General features: G+C 40.5%; 1 protein-coding gene across 1 annotated transcript; it reads right to left on the reverse strand.

The window, feature by feature from the left end:
• Window positions 1-7,711: 7,711 nt before the first annotated feature.
• On the reverse strand, window positions 7,712-12,410 carry PPP1R3C (protein phosphatase 1 regulatory subunit 3C). The gene is made up of 2 exons (XM_003994208.5): window positions 12,260-12,410; window positions 7,712-10,175 (listed from the first exon to the last, which is right to left on the reverse strand). Exons 1-2 carry the CDS (start codon window positions 12,271-12,273, stop codon window positions 9,236-9,238), a joined length of 954 nt encoding a protein of 317 aa, XP_003994257.1. The 5' UTR covers window positions 12,274-12,410; the 3' UTR covers window positions 7,712-9,235.
• Window positions 12,411-21,098: the final 8,688 nt, after the last annotated feature.

Here is a 21,098-nt window from a genome sequence, read left to right on the forward strand (position 1 = left end):
CAGTTAAGTGTCTGACTCTTGATTTCTGCTCAGGTCACAATCTCATGGTTCATGAGATCAAGCCCTGAGTCAGGCTCCATGTTGACAGTGTGGAGCCTGCTTGGAATTCTCTCTGTCTCCCTCTCTCTCGGCCTCTCTTTCTCTCAAAATAAATGAATAAGCATTAAATATAAATATATATGTTGGAAGACTAGGTATAAGCATGTGACTCACCAGCTCCTCTGACTCAGGGGACCCACACCTGAGCTGTTCATACCTAGATCCATTAACAGAGCATGAGTAGGGCAAATGGGCTATGCGAACCTGTACCAGCAAATAGCCAAGAGCCCCCACTGGCTATCTTTATAGCTGTATCCTTTTGTGATGCGTAGCATCTATACCCTTTGTTGCTATAATGGCAAGTTTCGGGCACAGGTGTGGCCTGATCATTCTTTCCAAGCACGCAGAAAGTAGATAATGATATAATGCAGTTGGAACTGATCCCCAGATGGGAGGGTGCCTTTCTGTACACAAGTTTGACGCACTCTTAGTGTAGGTAAATAAGGGCTGGAAGGCTGTGCTGGGATTCAGAAAGGCAGGGTGATGTATAATTGTAGGTGTAGGCAGCAAGGGGCTTTCACTCCATTTAGAATGTTAGTGGAGGGTAGTTGCCATGTTAAATAGGGTTGCCCTTTCTGTCATCTAGAACCTCAGGTGTAAGCACCCAGAAGCTAGTGAATAGCTGGTCCTGAATAGAAATACCTAAGGATATAGCTTCTATTTTTACTTATGCAGCAGCAATGAGAACACAAAGGAAACATCTACTCAGCTTCATTCAGTCTGGCACCTGGAAAGAAGGTTAGGAAAAACACGTAAAAATGGGCCATTGTCACATATTCAAACCACATCCTAAGATCTGGTAGTACAATGGTTTCAAAACCCAGATGTTCCAAAACAATTTATTATTCTTAAGGGTTACATAGAAAAGAGATCATCCCTACCCCTCCCCCTCAAAAATATTGAAAATAAAAGTTCTATATAGAATGTGAATGGGAAAATTTCTCTGTGCTTATAGGTACCAATAAAACCTTAAATTTTTTATTCTAATGTATTATTTACTTGTGAGATGTATATAATGTATATACAAGAATTTTGCTTAAGGAAGAAAGTGTTAGCAATATTTTTAACTCATCCCCAATTCTCTCCATCTCCACCCCCCCCCCACCCAGAAGTAACCACTATGCATATTCAGAAATGCGTGGGGTTTTGAACCTTATGTAAATGAATCCTACTCTACCTATTTTCTGTAACCTACTTTTTGCTCAGCTTTATGTCTGAGATTCGTTTGTGTTGGTAGGATTAGCTGCTGTTCATTTTTACTTTTGTGCTTTGTATTCCATTGAAATAACAGGATTTATTTATCCAATCTATTGTCAGTGGACATTTGTGTTGGTTTCAGTTTTTGCTTTTACAAATAATACTGTTACAAACATACTTATATTATGTCCTGATATACACACTCAGGAGTTTCTCTGTAGGATATTCACACAGAAGTGGAATTGCTGTGCACCTTCAACTTTGCAATGCTAGATTGTCTCCCAAGTGGTCATACCAGGTTTATACATTCACCAGGAGGGTATGAGACCCACTGTCTACAAGCTCACCAATGCTTGTTTACAGATGTTTTAACTTTTGTCATTCAGAGGGATATGAAATAGTATCCTCTTTGTAGTTTTCATTTTCATTTCCCTGTTTATTAATGAAGTGGAGAATCTCTTTGTACATTTATTTCCTTTCATGTTTCTTCTTCTGTGAAATATCTATTCAAGTCTTTCTGCCTGTTTTCTATAGGATTTTTTTCTTATTAAGTGTCAAAGTTCTTTATATAGTCTGGATACTAGTCCTTTGTCAATTATAGCTTCTCCCAGTTTGTAGCTAATCTTTTCACTTTTTTTATCTTGTCTTTTGATTTAAAAAAAAAATTCTAAATTTTCATGTGGTTAGATTTATCAGGTTTTTTCCTTGTGGTTTGTGTTCCTTTATCTTAGAAATCCTTTCCCATTCCAAAGTCCCAAAAGCCTTCTATATCTTCTTCAAAAAGTTTTAAAAGTTTGCCCCTTTGCCCTAATGATTTAAGCCCCTGGTAGTGCTTTTAGAGCAAGGCATGTAGGAGGGTCCTGGTTTCATGCTTCTACGTATTCCAGCATAAGTTATCATGAAGTCCATTCTCTTCCCACTTAGTACGATTCCCAGCTCTGTCACAAGCCGAACCTACATCTATATGTGGGCTGATTTCTGGGCATTCTGTCTTGTTCCACTGGAAATTTGTCCATCCCTGAGCTTACACCCCGTTGTATCTGTCACTATAATTTTATAAGACATCTTGATATTTGCTAGACCAAGTCTCCCCCGCCATCTTCAGGAATTTCTGGACTCTTCCTGGGATTCTTTCTACTTCCACACACATTTTAGAAGCAATTTGTCAAATTCCTTAAAAAAAAAAAAAAACTATTGATATCTTGTTTTGATTGGCATCGCATAGAATGGTAAACATCTTCATGATATTAAGTGTTCCTAACCATGAATATAGAATAGTTTTTTATTTGTAAATTTCTTTATTGCCTGTCAATATATATTTATAATTTTCTCCATAAACGTCTTGCTGAACTTTTGGTATATTTATTCCAAAGAGTTTTTATATCATTACTGCTATTGTAAAATATCCCCTTTTTTTCAAAAACTACGTTTTCTGCTTATTGCATGTATATAGATAGATATTCAGTTCACTTTTGGGTGTTGATCCTTGTATGAGTCATCTCTTGCTGAGTAACAAATTACTCCAAACTTAGTGACTTGAAACCACAAACATTCAGGGCCTCCTGGGTGGCTCAGTGGGCAGAGCATCAAACTCTTGATTTCAGCTCAAGTCATGATCTCCTAGTTCGTGAGACTGCATGGGACTCTGCCCTGACAGCGTAGAGCCTGCTTGGGATTCTCTCTCTCCCTCTTTCTGCCCCCCACCCCCTGCAAAATAAATAAATAGTTTTTTTTAACCCACAAACATTTATTATCTCATTATCTCTTTAAGTCAAAAATTCAGAAGCAACTTAGCTGCGCAGTTTTGGCTTAACTTCTTTCATTAGGTTGTAATCAAGATGTCAGCCAGGAGTGCAGTCATCTTGACTGAGACTGGAGGACCCATTTTCAAGCTCACTGACATGGCTCTTGTTAAGAGTCTTCAGTTCCTCACCACATGGGCAACCCCAATAGGGCTGCTCATGACAAGGCAACTGGCTTCCCCTAGTGCAAGTGAATCTGAGAGAGAGAGAGAGAGTGCAAAAGACAGCAAGCAAGATGAAAGCCACAGTGTATTTTATAACCTAGTTTTGGAAGTGACATGCTATAATTTCTACTGTATTCTGTTGGTTACACAGAGCAACTCTGGTACACAGCATTGGAGGAGATTACTCAAGGGTATGAATCTCAAAAGGTTGACATCATTGGGGCCATTTTGTAAGCTGTTACAATTTATATCCAACAACCTTGCTAATTCTCATATTTATTCTGATAATGTAATAGTAGATTCTTTTGGATTTTCTGTGCAGGCAAATATACTATCTGTAAATGATGATAATTTCTTTCTTTCCTACCCATCCTGTTTTTATTTCTTTTTTGCTTTACTTCACTGGCTCAGATTTCCAGCACAGAGAGGTGATGACAGAGGACCTTATCTTTTTTTTTTAAATCTTTTTCTTTCTCTCTTTTTTTTTGTTTTTTGTTTTGAAATTTATTGTCAAATTGGTTTCCATACAACACCCAGTGCTCATCCCAAAAGGTGCCCTCCTCAATACCCATCACCCACCCACCCCTCCCTCCCACCCCCCATCAACCCTCAGTTTGTTCTCAGTTTTTAAGAGTCTCTTATGCTTTGGCTCTCTCCCACTCTAACCTCTTTTTTTTTTCCTTCCCCTCTCCCATGGGTTTCTGTTAAGTTTCTCAGGATCCACATAAGAGTGAAACCATATGGTATCTGTCTTTCTCTGTATGGCTTATTTCACTTAGCATAACACTCTGCAATTCCATCCATGTTGCTGCAAAGGGCCATATTTCATTCTTTCTCATTGCCACGTAGTACTCCATTGTGTATATAAACCACAATTTCTTTATCCATTCATCAGTTGATGGACATTTAGGCTCTTTCCATAATTTGGCTATTGTTGAGAGTGCTGCTATAAACACTGGGGTACAAGTGTCCCTATGCATCAGTACTCCTGTAACCCTTGGGTAAATTACTAGCAGTGCTACTGCTGGGTCATAGGGTAGGTCTATTTTTAATTTTTTGAGGAACCTCCACACTGTTTTCCAGAGTGCCTGCACCAATTTGCATTCCCACCAACAGTGCAAGAGGGTTCCCGTTTCTCCACATCCGATAGAGGACCTTATCTTATTTTTTTTTTTTAACATTTATTTATTTTTGAGACAGAGAGAGACAGAGCATGAACGGGGGGAGGACCAGAGAGAGAGGGAGACACAGAATCCAAAGCAGGCTCCAGGCTCTGAGCTGTCAGCCCAGAGCCTGATGCGGGGCTCAAACTCACGGACCATGAGATCGTGACCTGAGCGAAGTCGGACGCTCAACTGACTGAACCACCCAGGCGCCCCGAGGACCTTATCTTAAAAGGAGTTTCAACATTTACCATAGTATGATGTTGCAGGTTTTGTTTTTATTTTTAGTATATATCTTTTTCCAAATTTCCCTTTATTCCTAGTTTCAGGGTTTTTTTTTTTTTCATGAAGGGTATAAAATTTTATAAACCTTTTTTACATCTATTGAGCTGACTATATATTTTTATTCCCTTAACCTATTTATGTGTCAAATTACAGTAATTGATATTCTTTTTTTAAATTTATTTATTTTGATAGAGAGAGTGCATGCACATGCACAAGAGGGGGAGGGGCAGAGAGAGAGAGAAGGAGAGAGAATCCCAAGCAGGCTCCATGCTGTCAGCACGGAGCCCAATGCAGGGCTTGATCCCACAAACCATGAGATCGTCATGATCTGAGCCAAAATCAAAGAGTTGGACACTCAACCAACTGAGCCACCCAGGTGCCCCTAGATGTTCTAATATTAAACCAATCTTTCATTCAAAGAATAAACCCACCTTGGGGCGCCTGGGTGGCGCAGTCGGTTAAGCGTCCGACTTCAGCCAGGTCACGATCTCGCGGTCTGTGAGTTCGAGCCCCGCGTCAGGCTCTGGGCTGATGGCTCGGAGCCTGGAGCCTGTTTCCGATTCTGTGTCTCCCTCTCTCTCTGCCCCTTCCCCGTTCATGCTCTATCTCTCTCTGTCCCAAAAAATAAATAAACGTTGAAAAAAAAAATTAAAAAAAAAAAAAAGAATAAACCCACCTTGATCACAATATATTATTTTATACATTTTATTTATTTTAATAATTTGTCAGTTTTTGTATCTGTCAATAACTAAGATTGCTTTACACTTGTCCTTTCCTATAGTGTCCCCATCAAGTTTCAGTATCAAGGTTATGCTAACTCAGGAATAAGCTGAGGAATGTTATCTCTTTTTGATATACTCTAGAATATTTTATATAAAATTAGAAATATTTGATCCTTAAATGTTTGATACAACTTACTTGCAAGAATATCTGGACCAGGTGTTTTTTTTTGTGAGTAGATTGTAAGCCACCAATTTTATTTATTTAATTTATTTTTTTAATGTTTGTTTATGTTTGAGAGAAAGGGAGAAAGAAACAGAGCATGAGCAGGGGAGGGGCAGAGAGAGAGGAGATACAGAATCCAAAGGAGGCCCCAGGGTCTGAGCTTTTAGCACAGAGCCTGATGTAGGGCTCGAACTCACAAACTGCGAGATCATGACCTGAGCTAAAGTCGGATGCTTAACTGACTAAGCCACCCGGGCATCCCTTAAGCCACCAGTTTTAAATTACTAATCTTAAATGTTTATAGGACTAGTCAGGTTTTCTATTTCTTCTTGAAATAATTTTGATACAACACATTTTTCTAGAAATTCTCCACTTTAAGTTTTCAGAGTTGTTAGCATAAAGTTGTTCATAATGCACTATTATTTATTTATGATATACCTATAATTATATTTTTTAATTCCCTTTTTTTAGCTTTCTTACTTTTTCTTCATGCATCTTGTCAGAGACCTGTCTTTTTATTGCTTTGTTTATGAACTCATGTTTGATGAAAATTCTTTGGGGCTTAGGTTAAGGGCATACTTTTACAAAGAGTACTTGTGTTTGCTTCTAGTGAGCACCTGTGGGTACTGCAACCAGGGACCATTTTTAATAAATTTTTGGTTTGAGGTTTTCAAAAGGCAAGGAATGTGAATTCAGATTGCAAATCCATGTGAGGGCCAAATTGTGGTTATGAATTTTAAGAAGAGTTTTTTCCCTCGACCCAGAGATACAGGCATCTCTCCTAGTTGAATTTCTTTGTAAGAAGCGTTGTATTATTTTCTTGGTGAAGTTGTATCCTTTCTTATCCCAGTTATGCTAGATATTCACTGGGACCACCTCCCAGCTTAATGGGCACTTACCTTCGTTTCTGTCCCCTTAGCAGTTATTGATGTTAAAGACTAATGTTGGTCACCAGGGGATTAAAAAGTGACTTCAGGACAGGTCCAGCTTTGGTACGCATTTACTGTCTGGGGCCCTGCTTTTGCTTTTTATTTAGGGGACAGAGTAGGCCTTTAAGGCCACCCTTCCTTTCTTCTTAGCTCAGCAATGCTTTTAAAATATTATTATTATTATTATTATTATTATTATTATTATTATCTTAAAGTATAATTTAAAAAGTTTCTGTATCATTTTTAGGTGTTTTGTACCAGAGGAGTTTTGAGGGGAGTAATCTCGACTTTAATTTTTACATTTTCAAGGCCATAGTCATCTTGATCATGTTGTACAGGGTATAATTTTGAGCGTGCTATGAAGCACTTTTTTAGGTACTAGAAAAACCCCTAAAATTCTTCCAAAGGGAAGAGGTGAAATATCTTCCTATCTAGGCTAAGATCCTGGTTATAGACACTGTGTCAAACAAATTACACCTGCGGTCAGACAACAGCCTGCAGGCCTGTAGTTTACAACTTCTGATGAAAAAGAGGTTATAAAATTCGTTCTTCATAATTGGGCCTTTTCCATAGGTTGGCCATTCGTTTCACCTTAAGTTTAAGATAGCCCATGCAGAATCCTTTCTGGAATTTACACGAGAACTAGAACTACAACTAAGTTTCATAGAAAGGAGCCTAGCCTCTCCTTTTAGTCCAGGGCTGATGCTCACTGTGCCCTCTGTGCAGCTCCAAGCTTTGCCCCTTCAGGAAGGTGCTAGAGCTGATGAGGTAGAAGCCACTCCAGCTCTTCCCACGTGATCTCCTTCCCCATTTTAAAGCTGAGAAGCGGCCACCAAGAGAACCCTGCCCCAGCAGAGTGTGTGTGAAGAGCAGTAAGCACAAATGGGGACAGTCAGGGGGACAGTCACAGCAGCTGAAGTCACTGCCCCTGGACCCTAGCCCTAGTGGTCAGGTGGTAGAAAGTGACCTTACTATTGAGTCTGGAACCATGTGAATACCTTCAGGTGAATCCAGTACCCGTTCCAAACTATCTTTGCTCAGTTGTTCTAACACAAAACAGGAGAATCTCAGTTGAAGGTTTCTTATTTGACTAGCTGTGACTTTGAGAGAGAAAACATACTCAGATCTTGTATCAAACATTTTTATTCTTCAAGTGAGAAGTTCACAAAGGATAGCTCTAGGAGAGTGAAATATTTAGAGTAGAAAAATTGTGGGTGCTAGCCAAACCTCAAATACTGTCACGGCAGAATTATTCCAATAGTACTTTTCCAGCATGGCAGATCATGTGTTAAAATTAACTGCATTCTCTGAATACCTCTCAATGGACGTGCCCGATGACAGAAGCAAACATTCAAGGACTACTGTTCTTAGGATCTTACAGAGTGGATTTATGCACACCCCAAACAAGTATATTACAATACATCCAAACAATCCACATCCATTAAAAAAAAAATTTTTTTTTTACTTAAAGAAATTGGTAAAAAGACTTAAAACAACAAGACAAATATAGGCAAGAAATACATTGCTACTTGCATGTGTAAGGTACTGGATTCTTGAATTGAGAATCAACGTCAGTCCTCATTTCCAACATCACATCGAAAAAGTGTGGCAGAAAAATGAGTCACCTTCAATATGAAGGATGCGAGTTGTGTATACTGACGACACTCCCAAAGATACGACAGTATTGCGAAAGGGAGGCCAGTATACAGAGTGGACTTTCTCACAAAGTCAAACACTCAAGAGTTATCAGATGACCCTTCAGATGTTTGGGAACAGCACAATATTCTGGCTTCATCAAGGCACTTGCAAAGAGCTGTCCTTGACACGACAGAATCCCCACAAGGTGTTAACCATTGATGATGGTGTGGGGTTTTGGTCAGGCAGCATTTTGTACTGAGAATCTGAGCGTGATGCCTTGGTCACAAACAAGATCACTCATAACATGAGGACTGCAAAGCCAGATTCGCTTAAACTTTCCCCAAATCATGCTTTCTTACAAATCATGTTTGAAAAGACAGACTTCATTTAAAATCTTGATTCTCCCAAGTTATAATTCATTCACCTTTCTCCAATACCACCCAACACCCCTAAAGTTTGTTTGGTTTTTCTCCGCAAGAATACAGAAGATGGAATCTCTCCTCCACCTCTACACATTATTTCCTTAGGAGAGAACTGTAAAACCAACTTAAAAATACAAAGTAACCTTACATTTGTCTCACCAACAGCAAAATACCAGACCTCCCGCTCCTCCTCTGATGAGCTGCAGAGCCCTTTGTGTGCACTTTTTAGACATTCCTCATACCATTAACACAGCTTCCCATCACCATCAGCTGTCCTTTCTCAACCTTTCCTTGCCCAACATGAAAGCTAGTGAATTGAGAGGGAAGGAGAAAGGGCATTGGAACAGTATTGCTTTTACAAAAATAGGGTTCCGGGCTGTTACTTGATCCTCCAAAGCAAAATTGGGCAGTATCATCGTAGAGACCCCAACACTAAATTCTCAAGTGGCTATCTTTTTGTAGCCAGGTCTCGGAAGCTCAAAACTAAACCTACTGAAGGAAAGTAGCCAAGACTTCCTAATATTGAGCAATATAGACCTAGAATTACATGGGAAACATACCAGGTCAGAGCCAGTCACCAAGGTTACTTAATCATCGGTAAGAGGCCAAGTTCTCCATTCTCCCCCAGCTCTGCCATTCTGGGAAGAGCCCACTGGCCAGCCTCGGACTGCCAAAAATGGATGACTCGGACTCAGTCTTGGGGGGCACCTGGTGGAATGCACAGTCCTGAGGTGCCATCTGTGTCTGCACTCCGTCAGGTTTCCATTGCACATGGACAATTCTATAATTCTGACCCTCGTTGTTGTCCCAGAAGACCTGCCCGTTAGCATGGTAAGAAATGCAGAACTCAATTTTCTCCTCAGTTGGAATGATGGAGGGTAAGTCAATGGCAAATGAGAAGGTGTCACTATCTGAGCCACCATACACATTTTTCATGTAGACACAGTCCACATCAGTGTAGCTCTTCCAGGTATCAAAAGTGATACGAATCTGAACCTTCTTCTCAAAGCTCATGTTTTTCACTTTCACAGTTCCAGCCACTGTTCGCTCTTGCAAAGAGCAGTTCTCCAGACAGACAAAATTCTTCTGAAAGTGGTTCCGAAAACTTAAGTAATCCGTTGAAGGCTGGGGGAAATCTAAAATCAAGTTCTTCTCCTCATGGAGTTTTAAGCCAGAGGAGATATCATTAAGGTCCAAGAGATCAAACTGAAGATCCCACTCTGGTTCCTCTGGGAGGTCCGAGAAGACGTGGATGGCGGTGAGAGAGAGCCCCTTGGAGTCAGCAAACACAACCCGCTTCTTGGCTTGCTCGTGTGAACGCTTCCACTCATTCTGTGATTTGGCTTCCTGTTTTATATTGAGACACGGTTTCAGAGGCTTTAATTTGTTCACAAAATTTCTTCTCTGGAGGTCATCATAAGGGCCCAGGAAACTCTTCAGGGGTGGCGAATGAGCCAAGCAGAGCCTCATGGCCACATCCACTGGCATGACTGAACTTGTCAAAGGCCGTGGATCTAAAACCTGGATCATTCTGGAATACAAAAAGAAGAGGGGTTATCACCTGGATCTGGAATGCTCTTCCCTGGTCTCAAGTGTGTGTGTGTGTGTGTGTGTGTGTGTGTGTGTGTGTGTGTGTGTATATGTATATATATATATATATATATATATATATATATATATATATATATACACATACTGTTTCTGTATTGACTAAACTATACCAGCACAGTAAATACCAGGGATGTGCTATCATATGTAGTAAAAGAAAACAGTATTAGACGATCAGATTTGCATCCCATGTTTGGCTGTGCCCTTGACTGACTACAAGGCCATGGGTTAACTGCTTAAAACACTTGAGGGTCTCAGTATCCCCATTTGAGAAATAAAAGGGCTGGATATGATAATCTCTAATACAGCTCTCAGGACCATTTTCTCTGTTCTGAGCCAATGGTTCTCAAACCTGTCTAGTCACAATGGCCTAGAGAGTTGGTTTTCTTTCTTTTTCTTTAATGTCAATTCCTGGGACTTATAGCCAATTGAGGCAGAACCCATCCACAGGGAGGGTAGATGTTCTTAAAGCTTCCCAGGTGATTCTAATGACCAGACAGGTTCCAGAACCATGGTTCCAGACTCTCTGCTCCCTCTGGCTGCTCTGCTGATTTTGCTGTTAAATTGATTACACTTCTCTGGAAAGGTAATCCCCTTGAAAAGAAAAAAAATTGCCATAAAATTCTCATGGAACAGTTTTGAAAGTGACAAGGCTGGAAAGAATGAAGTCAGAGGATTATCTGTGCACTTTGTCACGTTCTCCCTCATTATTCACAAGTAACAAACTGAAATGCAAGTCAGCAATTCATGCACTTAAAGAAGTGCATATCCCATAATCTATATTTCATATAGAGATATTCATGACAAATCCACATTTAGGTGGAAAAAACTGAAAATTGGACTTTTTAATATATATATATGAACTTATAAAAAACTTAATAGGAAATACACCAAAAAGTTACTTATCTCTGGGCAGTAGGATCATTGGTGATCTATTTTCGCCTTTGTACTTTTTTGGTGTTTTCTAGTGTTTTGCAATGGATATTTATAACTAGCAAGATAGTGAAGCTATTTAAAAATTTAAACATAACTATGCTCAGCAATATTAAATTAAGAAGTGCCCATCAAGTTTTTTCCTGGCCTTTCGCCCTCCGTACATATTGCCAAGCTTATGGATTCCCCACCCCCCATCCTTACAGGTAGGAGGCTTATGTGTACCGTACATGACATTTCTCAATCTGGCTTCAATAACTCTTCACAGTAGCTCTAAGCACATAGGCAAATGGTCATTAACACAAAATGGGTAATAAAAGAACATTCACAGAATTTATTAGTCCTGGGATTTTTCTGGAAGGCCTACAAACTTAGAACAAACAAATCTAAGCTAAAGCTATATTTGCGAGTCTAATAATAGTTAACAGCAGGATTTTGGGAGAAGTCTTCTGCTAAGTGAGTTATGTCTGGAGGAGCTATTTAAAGTAGTTTTGTGGAAGGTTTTTTGTCTTGTAGTTTTGTATTTTCACTTTTTGCACTTATAGAAAGACAGTTTTAGGATTTGGCAGTTTCCCTGGAATTTCAAGTCCTGGCCAAGAGTTAAAAACTCATCATTTGCTCAAACTCCACAAGGCTGAGTTTACTATGGCAAACCGTGATAAGAAGGGTGGAGAAGGGCGAATGAAGGCAAAACATCCTACTGCAGTTCTCCCCCCAGGCTCAGCTACCCAACCAACATCGTCAAGGTGCTGTTCCCACAAGCTGCCCCAGTGCTTTGGGACGTTTGGGACGTTTGGGATAACAGTCGGAATCCAAAAGGGAATCAGAACCACAGCAGACTCACGTTAAGAGATTCTGTTTGGGGGTGCTTACTACCAAAATGAGCTTTGCCTAAGAAGCACCGAGCACATCTCCACACCTGCGAGGCTTCCCTGGGGCCACAGTCAACTCAGCCAGCTAGCCATCCTCCGAGGGTCTCCACTTGCAGTGATGCCCGAAGGACGACGCAGCCCAGCCTCCCTGCACCCGTGCGCTCCCCTCTGCTCTGAGGCGGGGAGTCTGCAGTGAACCTACCTGGTGCAGCTCATTAGGCAGAGAGGCGGCGGCGGACCGTGAAAGCCGGCTCTCCGCTGCCCGCGCAAGTTCGGACCCCGCTCCCAGACCGTCCCAGTGCCGGCGGTAGCTCCGGCCGATTGCGGCTGCGGCGCGGGAGTGGCCGCTTATCTGCCCCGGACCACGTGAACCAGTCCCTCGCACCAATCACCGGGCGACTGGCCCCGCGCCGCGACCAACCAGCACCCGGCTAGGGCGCGAGCCCTCGCCCAGGGAACTTGACCGCAGTGGCGCGTGGGGGAGTGCTCGGGGACTGGCCAGCAGCTGGACCGAGCCCCGTAATGCGAACCCTGGGCGAGGGGGGCGTAGAGGCCGCACCGGGAAGCACGTAGCGGGTGCAAGCCAGGGAGGAGAGCAGCAAACCTCTCCCGGGCTGGGCGCCAGCTCGGCGGGACTGCAGGCAAGGGGATGCCTTTTTCGTCCTGAGGCGTCTGTGCACAGTTAAACCCAAGCACGCAGAGTTGTGGCTCCTTCCAAATGTATATAATACTAGAAATGTTTATATTGTTCACTGCTTGGCGCATCCACTCATTTTCTCCCTCACCTTTATCCAAAGCAATCAGAGGTTGGCTGCATGTTTTTTTAATTAGGGAAAATCTAAAAATGCACCACAGAATGGACTAAGGCTGCTAGGAATTACCAACTTCTCTAAACAAACGTTAATAAAGCACTCTAGACCCTTAGAACGGTGGCGTGGCATTTAATTAAAAGGCACTTTGTATTTAGATCTATTCTTCAGTTTTTCTCCCTGGACGAGAAAACTAAAGCCAGAAATGAAATGGTCTTTTTTACTCATGTGGTGAGTCCGCCACAGAGCCAGTGTTCGATCCAAATCCCTCAACTCAGTTCTGACGTCCTTTGGCAGTGAGGTGGAAACCAAAATGTTAAAATATCACCCTGTAAATTTAATGACTCTCCCGAACCAGTTACTTTGTTTAGTTTGGGGAGTTTTTAGACCATCAGTTACAACCATAAAATTAAATTTCTAAGTCGAGTAGAAATTATTTTTATAAAACCCACATCCTAGCTCTCCTCTATTAACTTTGATATACACTAGTCAATTAAAATGTACAGAATGTACAATGTACAATGTAAAAAAATCCCTGTGTCTTTCAAATTACTGTCAAACACTGGAATTGTTAAAATAGTTACTAAAGAGAAAGACACCCATGCTGAGTATCACCAGGAAGGTACTTAAAGCTTGGGTTTGAATTTAAGAAGGAAACACCCAACTAGTAGCAGATCTTCTAGCCCCTCAACTGAACCAAAACTGGCTGAAGGTAGCATAGTCCTTGGGTTTGACACTTACAAGCTACGTGAATCTCGGCAAGTTCCAGCCTCACCTTCCTCACGGTTCAAGGAGAGATAATGAAATTGTTCCAAGGGTCACATAAGACTGTGCTGATGAGAAAACTCAGCAGTGTCCAGCGCGTGTGTTCAACCCCTGGTAGTTCTCAAATCAGTACCCTCTCCCTCAGTTTTAGTTTTTATTCCATTGCCACAGGTGGCCAGTGCCTGAGCTCTTATATATTAATCAATAGCTCCTGCTTGTTGGGCCTGTACTAGGTGCCAAACACTCGTTTTAAGTGTTCCATGTGTCTTAGCTATTCATCTCCCAGAACAGCCCTAAATGGTGTGTTATTAATCCCATTCGAGAGATAAGGAAACTGAGGCACTGAGAGGTCAAGAAATCTACCCAGGATCTCATAAATAAGGCTGGGATTAGAACCTGACTGATGCCAGGGCAACAACCATTGCACCAGAGTGACTTCCTTTAATTCCCCATCAACAGTTAGAATGATGGGAGTGGAAGGTGCCTTAGGTATCACTGGCTTCAGTCTGTTTTTCTTTTCTTTTTCCAAAGTCTTCCTCTGCCCCCTCCCACCCCCATCCCACAGAGGAAGAATCTAAAACTCAGAGAAGCTGAGCTGTTTGCCAGGGACTGGTTAGGTCAGAGCCCAAACAGGAACATGGGCAGAGTTTGTGCCTCTGCTCACAATGAATACGTTGAACTAAAAAAGTGGGTATTGCCAATTAAAGTTATGGAGAAATATAAAATAATGACTGTATTGTGATCCCATTTTAGAGGGAAAATGTGCCTGCATAGAAAATAGAATATGTTCTACCCAAATGTTAACAGTGCTTATTTTTGGATGGTCAGATTATGAGTAATTAAAATTTTCTTGGGGCATCTGGGTGGCTCAGTCAGTTAAGTGTCCAACTTCGGCTCAAGTCATGATCTCGCGGTTCATGGGTTCAAGCCCCACATCGGGCTCTGTGCTGTCAGCTCAGAGCCCAGAGCCTGCTTTGGATTCTGTCTCTCTGTCTCTCTGTCTCTCTGTCTCTCTGTCTCTCTCGCTCTCTGCCCCTCCCCCACTTGCACTCTGTCTCTCTCAAAAATAAATAAACATTAAAAAAATAAAATCAATAAAATTTTCTTTGTAATTTTGCTTCTTTGTATCTTTAATTTTTTCTACCATGAACAAGGACTTTTTCTATAACCAAGAAATCATTCTTAAAGGACTTTAAAACTTCCACATTCAACTAACCTATATAGCCTACCTACTAGGTCCCAAGAACCGTGTTGGAGGCTTTCACATGCTTATGCCATTTACTCACACTGTCCTTTTGAGTTTATGCTTGTTTCCATTCATGCTGCCTTCTCTCCTGCCCCCTGGTGCTGACTCATGCCATGAAATCCGCCTCTCTGAAGTCCTTAAAATAGAAATCAGGAAAACAGGCTTTCTCCAAAGAGGAGTCAAAACTCAGTAAGCCTCTAAACTGGATTCAGCTCACACCCCACTTTGCAAACATCCCTGTAAGAGAACAATCCGGGTGCAGGTGTGAAGGTGCAATTGTTGTTGCCGACAGTAACAGTAATTAAAGAAACAGTGGTTAAAATGGTTAAAGAAAGTGCAAGACACCACCTCAGGCTTGTGTGGTATCGCAGGTGAGGTGAAGAAGAAGGGAACAAATAAGACAGGATGCACTTGGCCTCTCTAATCTGTTGGGAAGAAGGATATAAAGTAAAAAGACCAGTAACCAGGTTGGCTAAGTGGAAAATGGGTCATATGAACATTATATACATTTGTTGTATGTACATTAGGACTTGAGACAAAGGAGTGGCCTTTAGAGGCCAGAACGTGTATGGTGACTGCAGGGAGAATAATTTGGCTAGAAATGCGCATTCTAGCTGGAGGGTACACTGGGGGACTGGTCAAAGGAAAGAGAACCTTAACTGTTAAAATAAAAAGAAAATCTCCTGGACTGTATCAAAGAAAATTAGAGATGTGAGTGCAAAGCAATTAAATGAGCAAATAATGAAATAACAATCTAAGTGTAAAGGAGAAATCATTCCTTGTGTTGATGGTGACATCTCCAGATTGCTTCAGGTTCTCCATATTCATTGAAGGATTAGAGCGAAGAAAACATGTCAGAAAGGACCTATGGGGGGTGGGGGTGGGGACTTAAAGTCACCACTGAAGAGCATTTTGAATATGAATATTATGGAAGATGGGCAAGGGGATGAGTGGTACCGAGGAAGGATAGAAACTAGCCAAAATGTACTAAGTAGGAAATGTCAGCATAAGAAACCTCAAAATGAGAAGGAATACTCTGGGGGAAAAAAGATAATAATGACATACTAGCCCTAGTAGCTAAAAAATGTATTATAAATTTAGTGTTTTTCAAATTTGGTATTGGTGCATAAATGAAGAATCCAATCAAAATACGGGTGCTGAGTGGCTCAATCAGTTGAGCGTCTGACTCTTGGTTTCAGCTGAACTCATGGTTTGTGGGTTTGAGCCCGGCATAGGGCTCTGTGCTGGCAGTGCAGATCGTGCTTGGGATTCTCTTTTTCTCCTTCTCTTTCCTCTCTCTCTCTGCCTTCATGTGTTCTCTTTCTCTCTCTTTCTCTCTCCTTCTCTCTCTCTTTCTCACTCTCAAATACATAAATAAGCTTAAAAAAAAAAGAATCCGATCAAAATAAAGGGCATACAAATCAGAAAGGAAGAAATAAAATTGTACCTATTTGCAGATGACATGATGGTATATGTAGAAAGCCCCAAAGACTTCACCAAAAAAACCCCGTTAGAACTAATAAATGAATTCAGTAAAGTTGCAGGGTACAAAATCAATATGCAAAAATCTGTTGCAATTCTACACAATAACAGTAAGCTAACAATAACAAACTACCAGAAAGAGAAATTAAGAAAGTGTTCCCATTTATAATTGTATCAAAAAGAATAAGATACCTAAGAATAACTTTATCCAGAGAGATGAAAGAGCTGTACCGTGAAAACGGTAAGACACTAATGGAAGACACTGAAGAAGACGCCAAAAAATGGAAAGATATTCCATGCTCATGGATTGGAAGAACTCCTTTCATTAAAATGTTCATACTACCCAAAGCAACCTACAGATTCAATACAACCCCTATCAAAATTCCAATGGCATTTTTCACAGAAACAGGACAATCCTAAAATTAGTGTTGAACCGCAAAAAAAAAAAAACAGCAAATAGGCAAAGTAATCTTGAGAAAGAACAAAGGTGGAGGCATCACACTCCCTGATTTCAAACTACATTACGATATAGTAATTAAAACAGTATGGTACTGGCATAAAAACAGGCACATGGATCAATGGAACAGAATAGAGAGACGAGACATAAACCTACATATATATGGTCAATTAATTTATGACAAAGAAGCCAAGAATACACAATGGGGAAAGGACAGTGTCTACAGTAAATAGTGCTGGGAAAACTGGACGGCTGCATATAAAAGGATGAACTGGACCACCTTCTTATACCATGTACAAAAATTAACTCAAAATGGATTGAAGACTTGAATATAAGACCTGAAACCATAAAACTTCTAGAAGAAAAGATAGTAAGCCTCTTGACCTCAGTCTTGGAAATAATTTTTGGTTTTGGATTTGACACAAAAGCAAAGGCAACAAAAGCAAAAATAAACCAGTGAGACTACACCAACCTAAAAAGGTTCTGCACAGCAAAGGAAATGAATGACGTGAAATGAGAAGGCAGCCTACCTAATGAGAGAAAATATTTGCAAATATGATGTGTATCTGATAATGGGTTAATATTCAAAATATATACAGAACTCTTACAACTCAATAAAAGTAAAAAAGCAAAACAACAACAGCAAAATACTCTAAAAAATGGGCTGAGAATCTGAATAGACATTTTTTCAAAGAAGATGTCTGAATGGCCAAAAGGTGCAAATGGTGCTCAACATCATCAGGGAAATGCAAATCAAAACCACAAGCAGCAGCTCATACCTGCTGGTGAGGATGTGGAGAAAAGAGAACTCTGTGCGTTGTTGGTGGGAATGAGAATTGGTGCAGCCACTATGGAAAACAGTGTGGAAGTTCCTCAAGAAGTTAAAAATAGAACTACCATATACTTTGGCGATTCTACTTCCAAGTATTTATCTGAAGAAAATGAAAAGACTAACTCAAAAAGATATCTGCACCCTCAAGTTCATTGCGGCAGTATTCACAATAGCCAAGATAAGGGAACAACAAAAGTGCAGATGAATAAAGATGGATTAATAAATTATTTCACACACACGCGCACACACACACACACACACACACACACACACACACACACACAGTGGAATATTATTCAACCATAAAAAGAATGAAATCCAGTCATTTGTGGCAATGTGGAGGGACCTTGAGGGTGTTAGGTTAAGTGAAATAAGTCCATAAGTCAGACAGAGAAAGGCAAATACTGGATGATCTTGCTTTTATGTGGAATCAAAGAAAAAAAAAGCAGAGCTCATAGATTCAAAGAACAAATTGGTGGTTACCAAAGGTGAGGAGTGGGGGATGGGAGAAATCGATGAAGGGTGTCAAAAGGTACAAGCTTCCAGTTATAGAAATAAGTCATGGAGATGTAATGTACAGCATGGTAACTATAGTTAATAATACTACATTGTATATTTGAAAGTTGCTGAAAGTAAATCTTAAAAGTTCTCATCAGAAGAAAAAACTTGTAACTATGTGTGGTGATGGATATTAACTAGACTTACTGTGGTCATTTTACAATATATACAAATATCAAATCATTATATTGTACACCTGAAACTAATATAATGTTATATGTCAATTATGCCTCAATAAAAAACAAAAGTAAATAATCATTTGGCACATGGCAAAAAAGAATCAGGTCAGTGAGATTAAAGAGTCCATAAATGGACCTACTTAACATATGTTACAGGTGGGCATGTCTAATAAAAGGAGGGGAAGAATTGATTGTTCAATAATTGGGCAGCTAGCTGCCCATTTTGGAGGGGGTGGGAATGGAAGGACGTGTACAAGAAATTGTTTTTAGTTCATGCCCCTATGGAAGGGGACTTCATAGTAACGTGCACGAATAAGGCAGCTCCAAAGGAAATTCTGTAAGGGGACTACCAGCCTGATTCAACTTGCTCTGGGCACTGTCATTTTTGTGACTTGGAGAATTTTCTTTTTAACTCCGGGCTTATAGGAAAGCACTGGGGCAAGGACTGAATCTACTCAGTAAGAGAACACTGATACACTGTATACTCCTAAGTTCTGTTCTTCCCTGTATCCACTTCCTCCTTTCTAAAAAGCTAGAGAGGTGCCTGGGTGGCTCATTCGGTTAAGCATCTGACTTGATTTCGACTTAAGTCATTATCTCACGGTTCATGAGATTGAGCCCCACATCGAGCTCTGTGCTGACAACTCTGAGCTGGTTTGGGACTCTCTCTGTCCCTCTCTCTCTGCCCATCCCCCATGTGCATGAATGCTCTCTCACTCTCTCAAATAAACACTTTTTAAAATTAAAAAAAAAAAAGCTGGATAAGTCCCTCTGTGGACATGGCTGACTGGGTTCATCTATGCTGGGTGGGTCTGATGCTCTGTTTTCATTGCTCTGTTTGGGATGGGGTGTGCAGCCTTCCGTTTCAGTCCCATATTTTGCTGAATCTTAGCATTCTGAATCATTGTGACTCTGCATCTTGATTCTTTGCTCGCAAACTCAAAAAGCCCATGGGATGCAGCAGCTCTCTGTCTAACCACAATTTATTCACCAGGCTCATTTTGTCTAGAGACAGATATTTTTCTGCTCTGTCATCTAGTGTCTGGATTCAGCTATGAACTATGGTTATTGGAGTTTTAAAGTACTTTTGGCAGAAGTAATCCAAACTGAAAACAGATCCCTGATTTATAACATACCACAATACTTCCTTTCTTATATGTTAAACATCTCTTGCCATCTACTCCCCGACATACACACAAACACATCACATCACCCCACCCCACTCCACTCTGGATATAATTCTTAATGACTACTAGCTCCAAGGGATATTCAAAACTCTATACCCTTTTTTAAAATTGTTAAATGTTTTTATTTACTTGGGGGGGGGGGGGGCAGAGAGAGAGGGAGACACAGAATCCAAAGCAGGCTCCAGGCTCTGAGCTGTCAGCACAGAGCCTAACATGGAGCTCGAACCCAAGAACCACGAGATCATGACCTGAGCCAAAGTTGGATGCTTAACTGACTGAGGCTCCCAGGTGCCCCAATTCCCTTTTTTAACTAGGATGCTGTAGCATCTCCCCTACCCATGTATAGTCAAAGCAGATTTGGCCCAAGCTATGGCTTTGCATCTATCAGAGAATTATTTCTGTTTAGCTGCTATATGCCTAGGAAGTGGTGAAGAGTTCCAACTGTGGGGTGGGCAGCAGTTGGGAGAGAGTGAACAATTTCCCAGATCCTACTGAGTCAACTGTTCTTACCAGAGCCTTCATAGGTCATCTGAAGTGTAGTAAGTCCTCTAGAATGGCAGCCGCAACCTTGAAAACATGTTTCAAAGCCCGCTTCCTCCAAGCCTTATTTAATCTATTAGTAAGATATTAATTTTTTTTTAATGAACAACTGTTAAACTGTTAAGTCACTTGGTAAAATTAGAAGTTATTTGAGACCACCAAGAGGAAGACAAAATATTCCAAAATTCCTTCATTTTTCCTATCAAAAAACCCTCTCCTGTCGTGGAAAGTGAGAAGGTTGAGAAAAAAGCATTAGGTCTTGCTTTCTTGTACACACTGAGCTTTCATTGTTACCGAGTTTTGGAGCTCAATTAGTGATTAAAAGAGTTTTTTTTTTTCTTTCTGAAGAAAGGATTGAAGAAATAAAATTAACATTATAAGAACAAATCATGTATCCAGCATTATTAGGTCCTTTCCTATATTTTATGACAATCACTGGCTATAATATTGTTATAGTATAATTCTTCTTTTAAGTCGATTACTATTAGAGCAGAGGCCTACTGCTTAAAACAGGACAGTGACTAAGCATCATTTTCTCTTGTCTTACGTCCATCCTGTCTTACCCTCAAATCCAAAATTTTGATGCTATTTATGGAATTAGTCTTCTCTGTGGCTAATATTGAAAGAGGTTCTTATTTGCAGACTTCAAACAGAAGTGCAAGATTTGATTGCAAAGATCACAATGGCACTTCTTGAGCAAAAACGTTTACGTGTGATTAGTCCTTTAACTTTATAAAGGCCTCATATATTTTATTTCATTTAATTCTCATTAAACCCTTGTGAAGCCACTCTCATTATTCCATCTTACAGATGGGGAAACTGAGACTCACTAAGGCTGAATGATGATAGCAGGGTTTGAAACTATTAAGTAATGGGATTTAAGCTTCAATGCCAAGACCTAACCTCGTGTGCTAACACCTCATCTGAGTAATTAGCTGGTTTGTTCACAGACATTAAACTAGGATCTGAACTTGAGTACTCTGTTG

The sequence above is a fragment of the Felis catus genome, chromosome D2, assembly GCF_018350175.1.
Source record: "Felis catus isolate Fca126 chromosome D2, F.catus_Fca126_mat1.0, whole genome shotgun sequence".
NCBI classification, from domain to species: domain Eukaryota; kingdom Metazoa; phylum Chordata; class Mammalia; order Carnivora; family Felidae; genus Felis; species Felis catus.